General features: G+C 40.7%; 1 protein-coding gene across 4 annotated transcripts in view; it reads right to left on the bottom strand.

The window, feature by feature from the left end:
- Nucleotides 1-1,635: 1,635 nt before the first annotated feature.
- The window catches only part of TENT2 (terminal nucleotidyltransferase 2), a 96,463-nt gene continuing 76,461 nt past the window's right edge, over nucleotides 1,636-21,637 (bottom strand). For all 4 annotated transcript variants that reach the window (XM_059725116.1, XM_014594805.3, XM_019482106.2 and 1 more), the window contains 3 exons: nucleotides 10,939-11,030; nucleotides 5,578-5,657; nucleotides 1,636-2,758 (listed from right to left, as the gene is read on the bottom strand). In XM_059725116.1, coding sequence (XP_059581099.1) covers nucleotides 2,684-2,758; nucleotides 5,578-5,657; nucleotides 10,939-11,030 — 247 coding nt within the window. In that variant the 3' untranslated portion in view covers nucleotides 1,636-2,683. The remainder of the gene's footprint in view (nucleotides 2,759-5,577; nucleotides 5,658-10,938; nucleotides 11,031-21,637) is intronic.

Raw genomic sequence — 21,637 nt, 5'->3', positions numbered from 1 at the left:
AATTTAAGATGACCCCCCAGTAATTAGATTCTATATATGGAAAAATTATAGATTTGTTATAATTTTCCACTTATAGAATCTAGAGATGCACCAATACACAAGTCTGATATTGGATCGGCGCCAATATAAAGAAAAATGTCTGTATCAGAAATCGGCCATATCAGGCCAATAATTTGGCTGATAAATGGCTAGTGCATGCATGCAACTGCAGCGCAGCACAGGCGGTGAAGAGCACAGCCCAGCAGTGCGGAGAGTTGCATGCAGCTGATAAGTGATGTAGTAGAAGGGGAGGAAGGATGGGGAAAGAATGCGGGCAAGGCAGATCAAGGCCCCTGCAGTGAGGGAGGCATGGGGATGGGGCAGGGTGGGTGTGGAACAGTCATGGCTCGTCTGGGGGGGCAGCTCCCACCACTGTGCGCAGCTTGTCCAGGAGCTACTGGTCCAGTGGCTGGTCCGGTGCTCATCAGCTCATCCGCCGGCTCCTGCTGCTCATCTGGAAGGGCAGGCTGGGGTTGGGGCTGTGCCAAGCTCTTCCTGGCTGGGCGGCAGTGCTGGGAGTGGGGCTACAGGGGGTAGGGGCCTGGAAGAGCTCAGTGCAGCCCTGGCCCCAGCCCACCCTGTGCAGATCCAGGGCACATTTCCCCCCATGCCCTCCCAGATGAGCAGTGGGAGCCAGCGGATGAGCTAGTGAGCACCAGATGAGCCACCAAACAAGCAGAGCACAGCAGTGGGAGCCACCACCCCTCTCCCCGCACCCCCTGGATGAGCTGCGGCTCTATCCCATTCCCGCCCTGGCTGGGCAGTTCTTGCCCCAGCCCACCTCCCTCGCCGTGGGGGCCTTGATCTGTTGCCCCCCAACCCTTCCACCACACCACTTACCAACTGCATGCAGCTTTCCATGCTGCCAGGCTGGTATCAGCCGATCTGCCTCCCTAAAAATTGGCTGCCAGTATTGGCCTCCAAAATATCTATTGGTGCATGCCTAATAGAATCTAATTATTGGAGGACTGTCTATAATTTGTTCCCTCCCACCCCCTTCCCCACTTGGTGCAGGGAAAGCAGTGCCTGGGGGAGTCAAGTGGCCATTTTGGCCCCCCCATCTCCAACTACTTCTTTTTGCAGCCCTCCAGCCAACTCCTGGCACCACCCCACCCCCAACTCCCCAAAATCTCTGCCCCTTCCCCCACTTCTTCTCTAGTCTGCCTCTCTTCCCCCACCTCACCATCAGATGCTGCTTGGGTTCTGTTACCTCTCAGAGCACAGCCCCTGCTGGCTATGCAACAGTGTGGGCACTGCTGATTGGCAAGGCAGGGAATAGAGTTTTCATGTATTCCATGTCCAGGAAGGAATCCAACATGAGCTTGAGCTGAGCTGGACCTGATGGGGGGGGGGGGTAAGGGGGCAGAGGGCCCGAGTCAGAGCTGCAGCATCTGACTGACACTTTGTACGTGAATCTAATATTATGGGCTTCCCTCCGCATGCTGACTAGGGTGGGGAGGAAACTCATCATAGAATCAAGTAAATACGGTATGACTTCAGTATGTTTAAAATAGTGGATTTTCTCCCATAGACAATTATAGAAAACAAGACATTTAAAGTATGTTCTATGAAATAACATAAAACAGGGAAAAGAGCTCAATTTTCCATACATAAACTTTATTCCACTGGACACCATACAAAATATTAAACTTAAAAAAATGAAAATATATGAATTTGACATCAATGATAAGTAACAATTTTAACATGTGATCTCGTCTGCAATAACAAACACAGGAGAGGCACAAACTGTGCTACAGCAGTTCTAAAAGAAGTTTCACATGTTTTTTGGAAAAGTTAAAATTTTCAAGATTACTTTTTAAATTTTAAATTTACAGCAGCTGACCAATTTACAAATATTTACACAAAGTCAAAACAAAAACTTGGCTTATTTTAGCAGCTTTATAGCAGCTATCACTACTACTTTGCATATGGAAACAAAACACAAAAAGGTATCTGACCTACTCTGTGCGAATATTAAGCGCTTACATGGATTGTTTTGCCACTGGTTATTTCAACTGTTTTGTAGTAGCCCTGCTGCTTAAAAATTCCAGTTTGAATTACAGTTCTTGGCATCAAGAACACTATAACAACTAGTGTCTAGTTTTACTGTGATTAATTTACTGTTGTTCCATATAACAGGGAAATAAAAACTGGAAAGTGCCAAGTAGAGCAAAAGTGCATACTGCATTAAGCAGTTGTTAAGCACGGGCTGCTTATCCTCCAAGAAATGTGTATTGTGTGCAATGCCTTAAAGATAGTTGGACTCACACACTTGTTAGCTTTTTATTTCTTTATTTTATGTGACTGAATTAACCAATACACAGCTGATGGTAACAACAGATCAATACACTCCATTTCTTTCCTTAGATTTCTGTGGTCTGAAATTTGGGTTGTAATGGTCTCTTCCTCTTATACATGTCACTGATGTAAGCATTTTCAGAAAAAAATGCATCTTTGAATGAAAGGTTGTATTAACAAATGTCATAATAAAATATGCAATCTTTCTTACAAACATTTCCTTAACAAAAACTTGAAAGAGAAAAACACTTCATAAAAAACCATGGGGTAACTGCATCTTGAGTTGTAATATTGTTCTTTATATTTCAGCAGAATCCAATAAGGAGACAATGAAAGAAGTAGCCAGTTATCTTTTCTGTATAGTTGCTCTTAAAGGTAATACACAGTTCAAGTCTTTCTTGTCTCGTAACCTTTGCCATGACTGGGAAAGAAATAAAAATCATATCATTTTAAGAATTAAATAATTCTCTTTTATTTCAACACCTCTTTAACATTAAAAAGGCATAAATACCACAGATTCACAGAAATGTTTTTAAACATTTAGTTTTCCTATTACCACCAGTTAATTATTTCTTTAAAAAAAATCCTTCAGTGAGAAGAATAAATAGTGAGATTGCATGGAGTGCTTGGCCAGGCACAAAGATAACCTGTGAAGAACAGGCTATTAATGTAAATGATTAAAGCATTCTAATTTGTCAATATCATTAAGGGTTCTTCACATGTATGATTTGGAAGACACAGGTTGAACATTTGAGGAATAATCCTCTGATATTTCCAAAACGGAAGCAAGTGTCCTTACAACGGGCAATTCTGATCTCATTTTTATACCTTCCCTGCACTCCAGGAAAAGAATGTCAGATGGCATCTTTCAGGCCCGCAGAGACGCAACTCTCTATGCCTATGCAACGCCAGTTAAAAATTAGAGCCTTGTGAGGTAAACTTTGAACGCGAAGAATTGACTTTCCAATGGAATTATGGACCTTGGTCCATTCAACAACACTACACATCCCAGTTTTATAGGACATTCATAAATATATGCAGCTTTATGAGCAACGAGTTGTGTTTCCTTCTTTTACCTATGCAACATATTAAGCACTTATTAAGCATATATTAAGCAATATTAAACATACATTAAGCAATATATGAAGCATTTTACTTTGGAACGGAGTATTTTATTTATGACACCAAACACTTTAGGTGTAGGCTTCACAGCAGTTAACAATTTTACATAATGATTTAAAAATAAAGCAACCCTCCTTTCCCCAGTGTTCATATTTTAGTAACATTACAAATATTCTCATAATAGAACAGATTTCCAGGACGTTTGTATCAAAAGCCCAGATCATGACAGCTGTTTCACTAGCCTACTTACCTCCACACACAACTCCAAGTATAGAGAGAGGTGGATATTTACTAGGGCTGTGTGAAGCTTCAGTCACTGACTCAATTTGGCCTGATTCAGTAGCCGAATCTCCGAATCTGAATCAAAGCAGGAGACCTTTTAATCTCTCTGAATTGAATCAGAACGCTCCAAATCGATTTTGAGAGATTCAGAAAGATGCGACTATTCAGACAGACACAGCTTTAAATGTTTTTTCCTACATACCTCAAGGTAGCAGGCAGCTCATGAATGCTGCGAAGGTGGTGCAGATGAAGTGTCCCACAGGAGCACAGGGAGGTCCCCAGTGCACTCAGCAGCAGACCCAGAAGTGGACCAGAAGTACTTTCAGTCCACCACCGAGCACACGGGGGGGCAGTAACGGGGGTGGTGCTGCGCTCCTGTGGGATGCTCCATCCACCCCACCATCTCCGTGTTCATGAGCCATGCCTGGTACCTCGGGGTGTGTAGAAAAAATATTTAAAGCGGTGTCTATGGCCGAATCGCTGATTCTCCAAATCAGCATCGAATCTTCAGATTCAGATTCTGCAGAATCGGATTGGGGACAGTGATCCGAATTGAATATGGCCCATTTCACACACTCATAATATTTACAGTGTGCCCAACATTGCTTAAATTCAAGTGTAGATTAAAAGTCACAGGGATGTTGTAAAAAAGGAGTACATACCATGCATGTGTTACCCAAACAAATTTCTGTTCCATTTTTAGGGTAGAAAGTATGCTAGGTACTTATTCTCCCATTTCATGTGTTTGAAAGGTAACGTTTCAAGTAGAAAATTATTTTTACCACAATTTTGGTGCTTTATATGAAGACCCTCAACTTTGTTTTAATTATTTTCTCCTCATTTGTTTGTTTTTGCATTAATAATATCTGATCTTTTCTTCCTCCTCTTTGAAGAAACTTGACAGAATCTTTAGATAACATGAACACTGATGTCACAATAAGGCCTTAAGTGCAAGCTCCAAATGACAGCAGGGAGGATAAGTTAATTGGTTGCATGTGAGATCCAGTCCCAGGCACATATACTGCTGGGCATAACTAGTAGGAATTGTGTTGGTGAACTCAGAGCCTGAGCAGTGATACAAGTACTTGAATCCAAACAGATCTTTCACCCAGGACAAGATCTAAAACAAGGAAATAAAGGGTAGGGGATAGGAGGTTTAATGTATTTGGAGGATCAAACCCTTTAATCAAGGTCCAACCTAACTTCCCTGGAGGACAGGAGACTTTGAGCATTCATCATCAATTGGACCAGAGAAGGCTGCCTCTCAGTCATATTTTGTTTCCAATGTTCATGTTCTATGACTCTGCCAGTGATTTTTCACAAAAAGAGTACCCAATATTTTAAATAAAAAACGTCAATAAAAAACCTTTAAAAACAAAATACAGGCCGTGTTTACATCATAAAAAGAATAGTACAAGACACAAAGCATTTTCATGTTTTATCAAGTTCCCTGTCAGGTTCCTACATCAAGAACCAGTGAATCTAGATAAATTTGCAAAGTAGTCAGCCTTTTTCCAAACAATAACCAGGAATTTTGGCTGAGATTTCAAAGCTGTGCAATGGATTTAGTTCCCCCTTCTAATTAAAATTTAGAACTTCAAGATAGAAATCAGTATCTAAAATGAAAATTCTCTTTAGTTCTGTCACTTATGTACATACTCATGAGATAGCATTTCTCTCCTATATGCAAGATGAATTCCTATAAAACAGATTATAAGCAAGCATAACCTAGCCACCACTGTACTAGATAAATCCAGTAACTCTCTCTTCTCATTTTTTATTCTAATATCTTTGTAAAAAATAAAATGTCTGTAATTATTGATCTGACATTTTTACCTTTAGAAATTCGTCTTTGATAATGTCAAACTTCTGCTTTTCATGCACAGCCCGAGCTGTGTTTGTTCCATCAAAAGGCTCTGCAAGGTTAAATGCAAACGTTAGAAATGATAAAGCCTCTAGCCAGTACTGCATCTTCATCTGTAAGAAGCAGAGGCTGAGTCAACATTGTCACTTTCTCTGAAGGCTTTTAGCAGCTGGCAGCATTTTCCTTCTCTGACATCTGTGTAGGCAACTTTCATATGATAAAAACATGGTAAACTTCCTTCTGTAGCTGGTAGAGATAATTAGTATCATTCCTTTCTGTGAACAATTTTATAATTTACTGGTTGTGACTAATACTGTACTTAATTTTTCAAATGATATTTACTTTTATATATTACTATTTAGTACTCAAAGTATGTGAAGTCCCATCAAAAACAGCATTATTACACATAAAACACAAGAATATATTTTAATACACAGAAATTACTGCATATAGACCTCAGAAAAGTATACTGATATCAGATATATCATAAACCACTGTCATTATGCAATAACCTTTGAAGCACAATTACACAAAAGAAGAGAGTAGTAAAATAGGGAATTTAGTATAATGACTATGAGATCAAATTTTAAAATATTTTTTAAAAACATTAAAAATATTTTTTTATTCTTAGAACAATCTTTTTACTATTGACAAAGTATGATTTTTGTATTGTTATTTTTCTACTGGATTAAAATTCAACACAGCTTTAACATTTTGTTGTTGTTGTTGGCATAATCAGCAACTTCAGTAGCATTTCCAAATAGGGGATTCAAAAACACCTGCACTCCTTTTGTTGGCAAGGGGCCACCTTCAACAAAGCAAAGATACTGTGGCAGTATTCAGCTTATGCTGTCTTTTTTCCCCCCAGACTCACTGCAAAACGTGTTTTAGAATCCAGTTCTTTTACATGTTGGAAGAGGTCTACATAAGTACATTAAGGTATTTTCCATACATGCGAGACGTATGACAACCCAAGACTGGAAACCCTGAAGCCAAAATGTACTCTTAAATAGGTTATGCTACTTGCGTCCTTTTTAATGGTTTATGAATCCCTTTTATTTTCAAAGATGCGGCCAGAGCAAACAGTGTTATAAATACATAGTAAATACACAAAATAAAAAAAAGCCTATAAAAAAAATCCACACATGAATTCAGTATACCACTAGCACACTTTTCATATGCATTTTAACTGAAAAGAAAACCACTGGTAAACATATACTTTTAATTTAGAGCCCAGTCCTACAATACAAATGCAAGCAAATGTTTTAATCAAATCTAGGAGAATTTGCCAATATAGAGATTACAGGACTCTCACTTCAAAGGAATAAAAATATCCAAACTACAAATTTCAATAAACTTAGTACACAATTGATCAGGACAATGGCCCTTATAGCTCTTTGTATGGCAACCTTCATCCTTCAAGAACATTTTTCTAAAAACATCTTTAAAATATTTAAGTAGGTGTTTGCTGACATACTTGCCAGCACAACATGCCATTATTTACACTGAATCACAATGCTGGCCATGCAGGGCGCTGACAGGTGTGGAAACAAAACAAAACAAACAAAACAGCGCTTTACCAGAAGAGGCATCGCATCATTTTGATCCAGCTCCCCAGCATCTGTATAGCTTGAGCGCTTCAGCAGGGTTTTTTTGTCACTTATCTAATAGGCAATTTAATCAGCTATCAAACACGCCGAAAAAACTGTGCTGAAGCACGTGAGCTATACAGACGCTGGGTCAAATTGATGCGATGACACTTCTGGGCACGCGCCACATTCAGCACGGGAATGTGCCAAGCTGAAAGTAAACTGCTGGCTCCATCCCCTCCCCCGCCATACCTGTAAGCAGCCTTAAACTATAAGCTTAAAAGCTAGGCACAAAATTTGACACGCTGACTTACTACTACTATAAAATTGCACATGCCGATAACATGCTATATGTTCAGTGGTATAGTGTTTTATTTGTTCCAAATTTGATGTTGATCGATCTGGTAGTACAAGAAACATTTTGCACTATATCCAAGATCAAATAAAGTTTTTAAAACAACAAATGCGGGGCCGCAAAGCCCCTCACATTTGTCCAGAAGAATCATCCTACCCCAATACAAAAAAATCAACTCACTTCTTCCCTATACTGTTTGTTGTCATTTATTATTAGATTAAATAATGAAACTGTTCACCTGTCAAAAAGAAAGAAACCCTTACCCCTAGAGAGTGGGCCAAGAGAATTTTGTAAGATTACTTATTGCAATATTTTAACTGACATACTTTAGGGTTAAGTGTCACTTAATATGTTTTCTAAAGGAAAACTGCAGCATAACATAAAATAAAAAACTGCAGCATAAATTTTTACTCGCTAAAGTAAATAAAAAACAGCAGCAGTAAAATGCAATCCTAATAATTTGCTCATTCAGACTAGGACTAAAGGGATCCATCTTTCCAATTAGGAAATGAGAAACCAGAAAGTTTCAAGTTTTGTAGAGTTATTCTTAAGAGAAACAAACTCACAACTGGATTAAATACTTATGGAAGCAAGGCAAATTAGTAGTCTCTCCATATTGGGCACAGTGTTGAATCCTGTACAAGCTTTCCAGAACAACTCTACCAAGGACTTTCAATCCAGTTATTTCCCCTCCTGGCTCTTCTTGAACATTGAGAGCATGCTATTTTGTAATCTGTGAAAAACTGGATTGGACTGAAATGTAAATGGTTAATTAAGAGTCAGGTCTCTTGAGCTGGGTAACAGGACAAGCATGAATTAGTACTAATAATTTCCTATATAAATATTGCAAGGGTAATTTTCCTGACACTGTCCAAAAAGGGATAGAAAATGCAACTCAAAGCTGTGCTATATTGGGGCTCAGCAGTGTCCTTGAAATGAACATATTACATATTTAAAATGACCATTTCTGTAACAATCTGAAGGTCTTAAAGGTTAGGAGGGAAAAACAGTCCAATTATTTAAAAGGTGCTAGATGTCTTCTTGTATTATAAAAATTATGCCATTCTGATAGCTGTCTTCAGTTATTTGAAGTTTAAAAAAAAGTGTACTGACAAAAGGGAGACATCCTATATAACTCCTCCATTAAAGTACGTTACTTAGGTTGCAAAGTCAAGCACTCTGTAAATGCCAGAGTTAAGGTTGCCTACGCAACCTTAATTTGATCCTCTTGCGCATCTTCCTTATGATGCAGCCATTAATTCTATGATCATATGCTATTTTCTCTACAGGATGCCTGCATAATTCAGCACACAAGAGAAAAGGATACTGAAAAAACAGCTATTCAATATTGTGTCTTTCCCTCATTGTTCATGTTCTCATGCCTTATTTACTTCACACTATTCACACCATGCTCAAAAACAGAATTGTAAAGTTTCCTATGAGCTTTGCTAAGGCATTTGCCTCTTTAGTATTCAAAGTGCTTCAAAATGTAGCATTTTTCTTCTAAGCACCTTTAAGAAAAAAGTAACTTCCCCCTTTACAGATATAAAGCAGGGTGCACCAACATTAAGTTTTTAAAAATCCACAATTTTGGGGTACACAATTGAAGGCACCAGGCTACTAATTATACAAGTTTTAAGCACTCCCATTGCCTCTAGTTGTAGCTATGAGAGTTCAGCACTTTTACAATTCAGCTCCCAGCATCTTGCTGCTGGGCAGCTGGAAAATAAGAAACATACAATTAGGATATAGACAAGCATGCTCTTTTGTCACTTTAAAAAAAGGGAGCTGCTGTTCCAGAATGCTCAGGGTTGTAACTACATTATTTTCATGAATCTTCAGCAATAAGTTAGCTAAATTGCCCTAACTTTGACCCTGGATGAAAGCAGGTTAAAGCTGGGGCAGTTATGCTATACCTGTATTAGGACAGAATAATACAGATGCAGCAGCTGTGCCAAACACAGCTTCTGTATCCCTTGATTGTGATGAAGTCGTTACCTCCATCGACTCCCTTAATGACCAACTATAAAAAAAAAAAAGATTAGTTCAAGCAACCTGCCTACCACCACACAGAACTCTGTAGCAAAGATAGAGATAAAATTTAATTCTTTAGGACAGCATTCAGCAATATAACAGCAAGACGTTTTTCCTCTTCCCAATATTACTTACTTTATTCCCTTCCTACCCCACCTCCTAATTTCTGCAACGAATTGGGCAGAAACCATGTAGTTGTCCACAAATACAAGATGAAATTCATCCTTTTATATCCAATAGTTTTAAGAAGTCAGGATAAGACTAAAAACCAAAACTGTTTAGGTTAATAGTACTGTGTCAAGTGGTTTTTAAAGCTCCCAAGAAAGCCAGGAGCTGATATGACAGTATACTAAAAAAAATTAAAAAAAAAACCAAACAAACCAATCTAGGATAGGAAAAAAACAAAACCAAAAAAACCAACAATGATTATATAATTAAAGAATATTTTACTTAAGTAATGCTAATGGAATGACCTTTGCACCAGTTATCAGGCTCCATTTACTTGGAAGTCAATCAATGGCTGTGAGTATGAGAGGCCCGAAAGGAGCAAGTTTCCCATTATGGTTGTTATTCCCATATTTCCTGAGGCACAGAGATATACCATGGCAACAATGGGCCTTTACTGGTCTATGAAAAACACACCGATTAAAAAGGGAATAAAACTGAATGAAGAAGAGGACAGTCGTCTCTGCTGGCTTTGACTAAATCATAAATGCCACTTGAAATACAAGACCTGGGTTCTTGCTTTGCCAATTTTCAAGTCTCTGCTCCAAAAAACCGAAGCTAATACAATATTTTTCTCTAACCTTCTCCTTGGAAATCTGTACATCATTTTGGCTAAAACTTTTAAAAAGAATTAGCCAGCATGGAAAATTTCAGCCCAGTTCAGCAAAGATCTAAGCAACTGGAAAAGGGTCTTAGAAAGGGAAGTGTTGAGCTATGTTAACGCTAGGTAGTGGGTCTAGCCAGCCCTGCCTATGATGCACATATGCTGCATGCAAAATTTAAAATGAGCACAGTCATGACATAAAAATTTTATGTTAAGTGAGGCACGAGATAGTATATCACGATGGTTAACTACTCAAAGGAGACAAACAAAATAATGAGGACAGGATCCTCCAATCAACTAAAATATTTTCATTGTTGTCCCATGATAATTTGTTCCATGGGTATAAGAATATCTTTACCATGGGAAGACCAACTTTTCCAATGACAATGTCAAGAGAATATTACATATATGCACATATTATACAAAACATCGAGGTAAAAGATAAGCAAAGCCTGTAAGTGATGGATTAGGTTACATCAAAAGGTATATATGGAACTAAAAATTACAGTGCAGCTTCACATTTTACCTTCTACACAAATGAATTTGTTTCTCCATTCAATACCGTCAGGTCTTGGAATAGCTTTGGCTTCACGAACTGAAATCATCTGACTGCTCCAGCTAAAGAAAAATGAAATAATTTGCAGATACTTTTAATTAAGGTTGCTTTTGATGTATTGACATATGATCACATATAAAGGTGCTCAAAATCTGCATATGTAATTATGACTTGGAAAATGCAGAGAATAGGACTTCAGAGTGGTAATGCATTAGGATAGCAATATATTACTAGCTTTCAGGTACACAGTAATGGAGATCAGTATTGTCAGTTCACAATTTTGAGGAGTACAGGGACAAGAAGGGGACGCAACAAGAGAAAGGGAAAAATTCACAAAGAAATTGGGAAAATATTTCAGAAATAAAGAACAATTCAACAGACATTATAAATTGGTGACCAAATCATTTTATTAAGAATGTAATTCCGATTAATAAGGGTATCAAGATCTAGCTTCAAAAGAAAAATGCAATTTGAACCTTAATGGGGAACAGTCTCTTAAAATTCCAGTATAAGAAAACTAAGGTGACTAATACAGGGTAAGATGAGCAGATGAAGGGAAAAAAAGGAAGTTAACTCAATCATTGTAAAATTATCCTGCTTTTAAAACAAAATCTAGTAAAATTAATTTCTGCTCTGAGACCATAATTAAACCTTCTGTAGAGCTTTTATAAAGTTCATCAAAAAAGTTTAGGAAATCCCTAAACTTTTGATTGTTTAAAATTGTAACCTTAACATCACATTAAATACAAGTGTTGATATTTAATGTGTGTGTTTTTTTCAAAGGGAAACTACTTATTTCACTGCAAAATTCCACATCTTTTTTAATAATAAAAAATGTATCCAATTATAGAGCTGCATAGTTCAACAGAAGCACAAATCAAATTTATGGCAGACATTATAGACTAGTTAGATCCCCTTGTATGGGCCCAATCTGTGGTGGCCAAAGTCCTGATCTGCAGCTCCATGATCTTAAAGCCAATTCTATATGACTGGTCTCTAGCCACTCTACAGTACACTAGAAGGCAATGGTACAGATTACACAATAAACTACTATTTCATCCCCTACTGTGTTAAGAATCAGCAGAGGTTGGGTGTGTGTACAACATCTTAGCTAGGTTGTCTCTTAAGCACCAACTGGAATCACCAGATGGTTGGATTAACTGACTTTATGGACCCTTGCCATAGCCTACTAGTATGAATGAATGGTAGCAAAAGAGAATATGGCATAACACTGATTCTTACATGGGCCTATAAATAATATGGACTTTAAATTTGGGGAAATTCTGTAGACTGTGAGCAAGCCTCAGCTGGTGTGGATTCTGCTGAGATATTTTCCATATAACTTTATGTAAAACTGTAGTAAAAATACATTTTTTTCCAATTAAGTCTGGAGTCATGAATGAGACATTAAATATTCAGATATTCAGACATTCAAGTTGAGGGTATATTCTTTGCTACAACAGAAAACGCAAAATTTATTCTACCAAAACTTGGAATTGGAATAGCTTGTTGGAAGGGCTATGGGATATAGCAACCAAACACAACATTTATCTGGAATACATCAACTAACCTACATTTCTACCCATATTTAAACCTCTCTCAACTGGTCTGTTCCTATGCAATAGCAACAGTACAAAATGACAAATATTTCTACCATTCAAGTGGAGTAAAAATACTTTTAGCTTCTATGCCCCATGTTCTTATAGCAACGCACTTTTGTAGTTTTTTTATCCAGATAGATAGATAGATTGGAGGAGGGTTTCAGATGCATGGAGCTTAGTGGTTAGAGTACCATAAGCAAGCTTCTACTATAGTTCAAGCAGGGCTGTCCAACTTAGTGGCCAAGGGGCCACACCCAAAGCAGGCCATACAATAGGGGGGTAACAATAGTGTAACCCAAGGGTCTTCTGTGGCCAGCCCCTCCCTGCAGCACAGCATATGTGGATAGTTACCCCACCACTCCACTGTTTGAGGCAGCCTACTCTCCCCTCAAGTACTACACGGCATATGTGGGAGTCCCCTTCTACCATTCTACCACACATACATATATGGTCAGGCCCCCCATGTCTGTGGGAGGGTGCCCCCAACCACTCCACTGTGCGTGCACATGGGAACTCCCCTCCACCCACCTCCTCCCCCAGCTTACCAGCCACAGGCTTTCAGGCTGCACCAGGCTTCAGGCTCCTGTGCACTGCCCACTAAGACAGGAGCAAAAAGTGGAAACCAGAAAAGCCTAGAGTCCCTTGCTCCTACTACAGCCAGAGTAATAGAGGGAGCAGCAGCTGGGTGGGAGCCTGGGGCCTGCAGATTAACCGCTTGCAGGCTACAATGCAGCCCACAGGCTGCCAGTTGGGACAGCCCTGTTCTAGAGAATACAAATGAAAAGGAAGAAGCAGTATTACAGTCCACCATTAAGCTCATCCCAGATTGTCTATAAGGTTTAAAAAAAATCAGGCTAAAGGAAGGGTTAAGTAATGGAGAAGCTAACCTAAGCAAGTCACAGTAGGCAACAAAGAAGATAAAAACTGCCATTTACTGAGTCAGACCATAGGTCCATCTTACCCAGTATACTGTGTCAGACAATGGATGCCAAATGAGAGAATGAATTGGGTATGACCAGGGTTTTTCCTCCTGTTCCTCTTTCATTTGAAGCTTCCAGCATTTAAAGTCTAGGAAGTTTCAGTTCAGAGGCTGTAACCCTGACTCCCATGCTCACTAGCTACTGATGCACCTTTCCTCCAAGAACTTGTCCAATTCCTTTTTGAATCTGGCTAAACCAGTGGTGCTCAACCTTTCTGTGGATGGGCAGTGGTCCAGCCCATCTGTGAGCCAAACTGAACCAGTAGTCCCAATCTGGCACCCAGGGAATGTGTGGTAGCCCCCCAATCTAGCCATGTTGGGGAAAGGGGCATGGGCTTGGCCTCAACTCAGCCCTGTGGGGATGGATGTGGGGGCATGGCCCAGCCCTGATCCAGCTGTGTGATAGGGGAAATGGTGTGTGGCCCAGCCCAGATTCAACTGCACAGAGGGAAGAGGACATGGCTGTACTGGGTGGGGGCAGGGAGGAAGAGGGAGGAGGTGACTTGACTCCAGGCTCTCTGTGGGGCTTGGGAATTTGGCAGTGGGGAGGGCTGGCCGTATTAACTGCCACCGCTACTTGCCCTCAAATCTCCTGACTCATGGGGAGCCCTGTGGGCCAGATGCGGTGGCTCCGTGGACTGGAGATTGGGCACCCCTGGCTAAACTGTCAGCTTCTACATCTTGTGGCAAGCACTTCTACACTTTAATTACACACTGTATAAAATAACTTCCTCTTGTTAGTTCTGACCTTGCTACCTACTAGTTTCATTTTGGGGCCCCTAGTTCTTCTATTGCAAGAGACAGTAAATAATAAATCCCTATTTATTTTCTCTTTACCATTTAGTATTTTGTAAAGCCTTATCATATTCCCCCTCAAGCATCTCTTTTCTAACAGAATAGGCGTAGCCCCTTTCGACTCTCATCATATGGAAGCACCTCCACACTACTAATCATCCTTGCCGCCCTTCTCTAGTTCTCCTGTGGCAGAACTTTTTGAAGTGGGGGAACCAAAACTGGACACAGCATTCAAGGTGTGGACACACCATGGATTTATGAAGGGCCACATGAAGTTTTGTTCACAATTCCCTTATTAATAATCTCTAACATTTTGTTTGGCTTTGTGATGGTTGATGAGCACTGAGCTGATGTTTTTTGCGAACTGTCCACAATGACTCCCAGTTCTTTCCTGCATAGCAACAGCTAATGTAGAGCCCATCGTAAGTACTGTTTGGCTTATTTTTGCCCAGGTACATCACTTTACATTTACCTACACTGAATTTCTGCCATGCAGTTGCCCAGTTCCTCAATTGTGCCACATCCTTATGTAGTTCCTCACAGTCCACCTTGCCTGTACCACTCTGAATAATTGTCATCAACACATTTGGCCACCTTGATACTTTTTCCAACCATAGAATCACAGAGAAGTAGGGCTGGAAGGGTCCTCCAGAGGTCACTCTAGTCCAACCCTATGCCTAAGGCAGGATCATTCCTATCCAAACCATCATATACAACCATAATCTAAATTACAATCATAATATAAGACTACCATTAAACCTGACCCAACACAGACCTAACACTCTAACCTGCCACAGGAAAAGCAGCAACCACAGCAGCCAATGTTCTGCTTCTAGAACATTTTGTCAATATACACTCAAGAGGTCTTGGGCAGAGGACCATTTCTCCCTACCTCCCCCCCCCCCCCCCCCCCCCCCCCCCCAGCCCTTACAGAGGAAGGCAAAACACTCACAGTTCATACCAATCTGATCATGAGGTAAAATACCTTCCTAACACCAAATATGGTGATCAGTCTGACCCTGAGTGGAGGCAAAACCCTCTAGCCAGGAACCTCTGGCTTTGCTCCTAGTAGGAGAATCAGCACACCCCAGCTGAAGTTCCCAGCCTTAGCTGTAGCCAACATCCAATGTCTCTGGGGAGGCTTAAACACACCCTGACATATCAGAAAAAAGGGGGTGGGGGAAAGCAACCCATGGTAGAAAACAGGCATAGCTAAGCCTAGATCATCCCCAAACAGTGGCTGCCCAACCTCTTCAATATTTTCAGTGATGGGAAGTCCACAACTTCCCTAGGCAGTCTATTCTACTACCTCCCTATTAGGCCTGTGCAAAGCAGCTAGCATTCACTTCAGATTCATCTGATTTGGGGGACAGTGATTAGATTCGGTGATTTGAATCACTGCCCCAAATTGATTCCGCCAAATCTCCAAATCAGCCAGGCCCATCCCTGCCCCGGCAATGGCTACCCCAACCCACCCCAGCTCTTGGAAAAAAAAAAGCCCCACTCACCGGGTGCTGCTGGGTATGGGGGGCAATCCCCACTGTCCTACGCTGTGTGGGGGGCTCTGTGTCAGCCCTCCTGACACCCCCCCCCCCCCGCTCCCCCATGGCCACCTTGCCCACCGCGGCTCCGGCCCTTCAAGGAAAAAAACCAAGAAAAACCCCGCACTCACCATTCTTGTCCGCAGGGGGTGATCCTCGCTGCCCCCTGCTTCCCCGCACCACATGGGGGGCTCTGCACAAGCCCTGCAAAGCCCTGAGGCTGCTGCAGGAGCAGAATCCCGGGGCTTTTCTATGTATTTTTTTCTCTTAAAGGCCCAGAGCCACAGCAGGTGGGGCAGCCATGGGGGCGGGGCCTGGGAGAGCATCGGGGGGCTTGTGCTGAGTGGGGATCACCCCCCAATCAGCAGTACCCGTTGAGCTCCAGGGCTTTTTTTTTTTTTTTTTTAAGCCAGGAGCTAGGGCAGGCAGGGGCTGGCAAGGGTCCCCCCCCATGGTCCCCTCCCCCTCCCTCCTCCCCTGCCCCCTACTTACCAGCTCGGAGTCTGGCTGCAGCTACCAGGGACTGTCCGAATCAAAGCTCTCCAAATTTTTTCCAAAGATTGGGAGAGCTTTTAATTAATTCAGACCTTTTAATTGGTCCCCTGATTCAATCTGGATTCGGAGATTCGGCCACTGAATCATGCCAAATCCCCTCTGAATTGAATCACCACCCAAAGCTTTGCACAGCCCTACTTCCTATTCTTATACTGAAGAAGTTTTTTTCCCCCAGATATCCAATCGAAATGTACTTTGCTGCAACTTCAAGCCATTGGTCCACATCCTCTTCTCTGCACAGCAAGAGAGAAAAGGTGCTTTCCCTCTTCTTTATAGCAGCCCTTCAAGTATTTGAAGACTGCTATCATGTCCCCATCTTAAGCACCTTTTTTACAAGCTGAACATGCCTAGCTCCTCTTTTCCTACGACTTGCCTTCCAAGCCCCTGATCATCTTTGTTGCCTGCCTCTGGATCCTCTTTAACTTTTCCATATCTTGTTTATAAATGTGGAGCTCAGAACTGCATGTAGGATTCCAGATGTGGCTTAACTAGTGCCAAGCAGAGAGGCACTATCACCTCCTGTGTCTTGCACTTAAAGCTTCTATTGATACAGACCATAAACTGCATTCACCTTTTGTGCAGCTGCATCATCCTGCAGACTTGTATTGAATCTGTGGTCTATACCAAGATTCCCAAGTCCTTTTCCAGGGCTGACATCCAGCCAGGTGTCCCCCATTTATGAGCATATTAAACAGCACTGGTCCAAACACAGATCTTTGGGGGACCCTGCTGTTTATTTCTATCCTAAAAACTGACCATTAATACTCACTCTTTGTTTTCTATCTTTAAGCCAATTTTTCATCTCATGACTACCTAAACTTCATTAAGAGCCTTTAAAGGGAGACTTTGTCAAAGGCTTTTTGGAAGTCTAGAAATATGTTAATTAAATCACCTTGATCTACCTACTGGCTGGCAACCTTAAAGAATTCTAGTAGACTGGTGAGGCATGGTTTCCTTTTGACAAAAGCATGCTGATTCCTCCCCAGCAAGTCATATTCATTCACATGCTGAATAATTCTATTATTATTATTCCTACCAGTTTTCCGGGAACAAAGGTTAGTCACTGACCTGTATTCCCTGGATCCCCTCTAAAGCCCTATTTAAATATTGGAGTCACAATGGCAACTCTCCAGTCCTCTGGTACTGAGGCTGTTTTTACCGATAGGTAACCTACTATAGGTGGGAGTTCAGCAATTTCTGATCTGAGTTTCTTCAAGACCCTAGGACCTGAATGCCATCAGGTCCTGGTGATCTGCTACTGTTTAGTGTATTAATTTATTTTATGATCTCATCTACTGCAACTTTAATTTGGGTCAGCTCGACAAAACTTAGCCTTAGAGAGGAGTGGATCCGGTGAGGGAACCTCCCTAACATCTTCCATAGTGATGACAGATGCAAAGAATGCATTTAGTTTCTCAGTAACAGCCCTGTCATATTTTATCACTCATTTTATGCCCTGATCATCCAAAGGCCCAACTTACTCCCTGACATGTCTTTGGCTTCTAATTACTTAGAAACTGTTATTGTAAAAATGTATTATGATGCCTTCCTGTTACACACTAAACTACATTTATTACATTTTTTCCCTTGAAAATTTTTTTAGGTTCTACCTGGCTTTAATGAAAGGGACTGATTCTTTAGCAAAATTTAGATGTATGCTTTATTATAAGAAAAAATACTGGGGGCACTAGAGTAGTCTTTCTTTTTTACCCCTTGAAATCACAACTCGCATTCCTTTAATCATGGCAGTAACTACTTTACTTCAAAGCCCTATTAAACATTCATTAACATTTCATTCCTATCAAAAATCAGTCAGAATTAGAACTGAAATCAACTTGTTAGCAAATGATGTTTACAAATTTGTCTGCTATTTGCAATTATTTAATAAACTTCCTATGCAAATATGTTTTGACCCCATGAGTTTTCAGTAATTATTTCTAGTGTCACTAGCAACAAAGGTTTCTGCTGTCTTGATTAGAAGATAAACTTTTGAAGGAAAAAACTGCTGAAAGGTACAAGCCTTTGTGTAAACACAGACATTTTGCAAGTATTTGCAAGGCTTGCTTTCTGAAGCATTTTTGTAAATAAGAAAAGGTATTTGCATAAATAGTAACACACATTATAAATACACTGGATATAATATATCTTTCTTTGTAAAGACCACATTGTTTCAACTAAACAATACACATTTCGGTATTTTATTTTAAAATTCACATCAAGAAGAATAAAATTTAATATTTTAGGTTCAGTACTCAATTTTTCAATAAATAAGGAACGTTTGAAAATAAGGGTACATCTTTCATTGCATCTTTATGTAATTTACAGTTCCACAACAAAATCTCCTGGATATAAAGCAACACATTTACCAAACCAACTCTTGCTTTGTTAGAGTTTGCCAAGTAAAAACCTGCTGCCTTCACTCAGAGCTGCAGTTTGTAATCGGACACTCTGCTTGTAAGAGGCCCTGGTAAACATGGAACAGAAATTTCAGTAGATTATTTTCTCCTAAATAACCTCCAGACGATTTAACAGTGTGCATTAGAAGTTTGATAAATGAAAGTGTAGCTTTTGATAATTTTGAATAAAGAATTGTGTTCTTTAAAGATAGAATGATTACACACTTAAAAAGTGTTTACATATTCAAAAATAGGTAAAAGCAAATCTTGAGCAAGCTGAACTATATGTATAAAGCCTATTAGAGTGAAACTTAATAAGTCAGTGTCTGAGACTTGAACTTGGCAGTGATTTGCCAACACTGTTGTATAACTAGTTTATTTAAGCTTTTCCATATATGGTGCCTATGTCAACGCGTTCTGGAGAGATCTCCAAATCACATTACCAAATTTTATTTTCTCCCCTTTGATACTGTTTTTTTAGCATATGTATTACAGGGACTTCTAGAAGACCCAGCCAACTGTAAAAAGATACAACAGAATAGAACCCAGTTCTTTCAGCTATACCCAATGAACAATGCTGCCTCATAAAAATGGTTTATTTTCTAACAAAATGTATATGAATTAATTTAAAATCCGTATTTAGAAATTATTTCTTCTTTCAAATCAAACGTAATATTACATTCCTAGACTGAATCCTGCCCAACACACACACACACACACACACACACACACGAAAAAAAAAAAAATCGCAGGCTGGATTTGACCTGACTTAAGTCAAGTATGACAACATACAAGATGCATATAAAATTAAGTACTTCCCCTTTTACATACCCATGGCAATAGAGTGTTCAATTATACTCTCATTCTTGATTGCATATTTTTATTTACAATGGATGCAACAAATACAACATATTGTCCTGCATGTGGGAGGGAATAACTGGCTAGCCCAGAAGTAGGCAACGTTTTTGGCCAGCATACTGAAAAACCCCACAATGTGTACTTTGTAAGGTGCTGGAATGCCAGCGTGCCAGGAAAAAAAATCGGTGCGGGGGGGGGGTACATGCACTGCATATTAACATAATTAACAATCATAAATGTTAGGGGTTTTTTTCTTTATGGTAAATATCATATTGTTCACAGACATTAGGGCTGGAAGGGACCTTGCAAGATCATTGAGTACAGCCAATCAACTGGGGTTAAATGATCCCAAGCAAGATAGTTATCTAATTGTTTCTTAAAAGTGTCTAGAGTAGGTGCTTCCACCACTTCTAGGGGGAGTCTATTCCAGGCTCTGGGTAATCAGATGGTAAAGAAGTTTTTTCTTATGTCCAGCCTAAAACGGTCTTCTTGGAGTTTGTCTGTTCACTAGGGCGCCTCAAGGGAAGATGAGGTTTAATGGTCATATTCTCCCAGTTCCTAATCCACACCCCTTAGATACTTAAGGTTTTCTATAAAATTGTAAACCTGATAACAATAAATAAAACTTCATATACTACCTTTGTACTTGTGTACTGTTTTTTGTTAAGCATGTTGCGATGAAAGAGAGAAAAAAGAGAAAGGAGAGAGGGAAAGAGAATCATAGAAGTAGGGTCGGAAGGGACCTTGTAGATCTTCAAGTCCGACCCCCTGCCTGGGCAGGAGGAAAACTGGGCTCAAATGACCCCAGCCAGGTAAGCATCGAGCCGCTTCTTAAAGACCCCCAGGGTAGGAGCCAGCACCACTTCCCTTGGAAGTTGGTTCCAGATCCTAGCTGCCCTGACTGTGAAGTAGTTAGAGAGGAAAGAGAGGAAAAAGGAGAGAGAGAAAGAAAAAAGAGAGAAGGGGAGAAGAAAGAGAGGGAAAGAAAAAGAAAGAAAAGAAGAGAAAAAGACGACTTCTGCATGTGTGCCATAGGGCAGCTGCCATGCGGGTGCCAGGTGGGGAGGGGGGGGGCAGGGGGCCATCCCTGATGCTCCCCACTGCCCTGCGCTGTGCAGGGGTGCTCTGCCACAAGCCCTCAGAGGCCCTGATTCCCACTGCTGTAGCTGGTGAGTGAGGGGCTTTTTCTTTCTTTCTTAAAGTGCTGGGAGGCTGGGGCCAGGCAGGGGACGGAGCTGGGCAGGGAAGCCATGGGGGCTTCTCCCACAGCTCCCCCCGCCTGGCAAGAGGCAGGCACAGCTGGAGGAGCCGTGGGAGACCTTGCGGCCACCCGGCTGTGCCTGCCTTCCCCCGGCCGATCTGAATCTCCAAATCTTTTCTGGATTGATTTGGAGGCTTCGGATTAAATTTGGACCTTTTAATGGGTCTCCTGATTAGACATGGATTTGGAGATTTGGGCGCCGAATTTCCTCCAAATCAAATTGGCAACCGAAGCTTTGCACAGCCCTATTGCCTAACCCTGTAGGCTAGCCTACAGTATTGGAGGAAACCTGGGGACCTGCACCTGGGGGTTACAGTGGACCATCAGCTAAACAGGAACCAACAGTTTGCTCTTGTTGCAAAAAAAGGCAACAACATCCTGGGTTGTATTAACAGGAGTCTCATCACTTGTAAATCAAGGGAAGTAATTCTTCCACTCTATTCAGCACTGGTGAGGCTTCACCTTGAATACTGTGTCCAGTTTTGGGCCAAACTTCAAGAAGGACGTGGACAGTTTGGAAAGAGCCCAGTGTAAGGCAACAAAAACAATCAGAAGCCTGGAAGACAAGACTCATGAGGAAAAGCTGAAAGAACTAGGGTTATTTAATCTGCAGAAGAGAAGACTGAGTGGGGATTTGATAACTGTCTTCAAATACTTGAAGAATGATTACAGAGAGGATGGAG

Source organism: Alligator mississippiensis, chromosome 3 (genome assembly GCF_030867095.1).
Source record: "Alligator mississippiensis isolate rAllMis1 chromosome 3, rAllMis1, whole genome shotgun sequence".
NCBI classification, from domain to species: Eukaryota; Metazoa; Chordata; order Crocodylia; family Alligatoridae; genus Alligator; species Alligator mississippiensis.
This window is presented reverse-complemented; position numbering and strand designations above follow the sequence as displayed.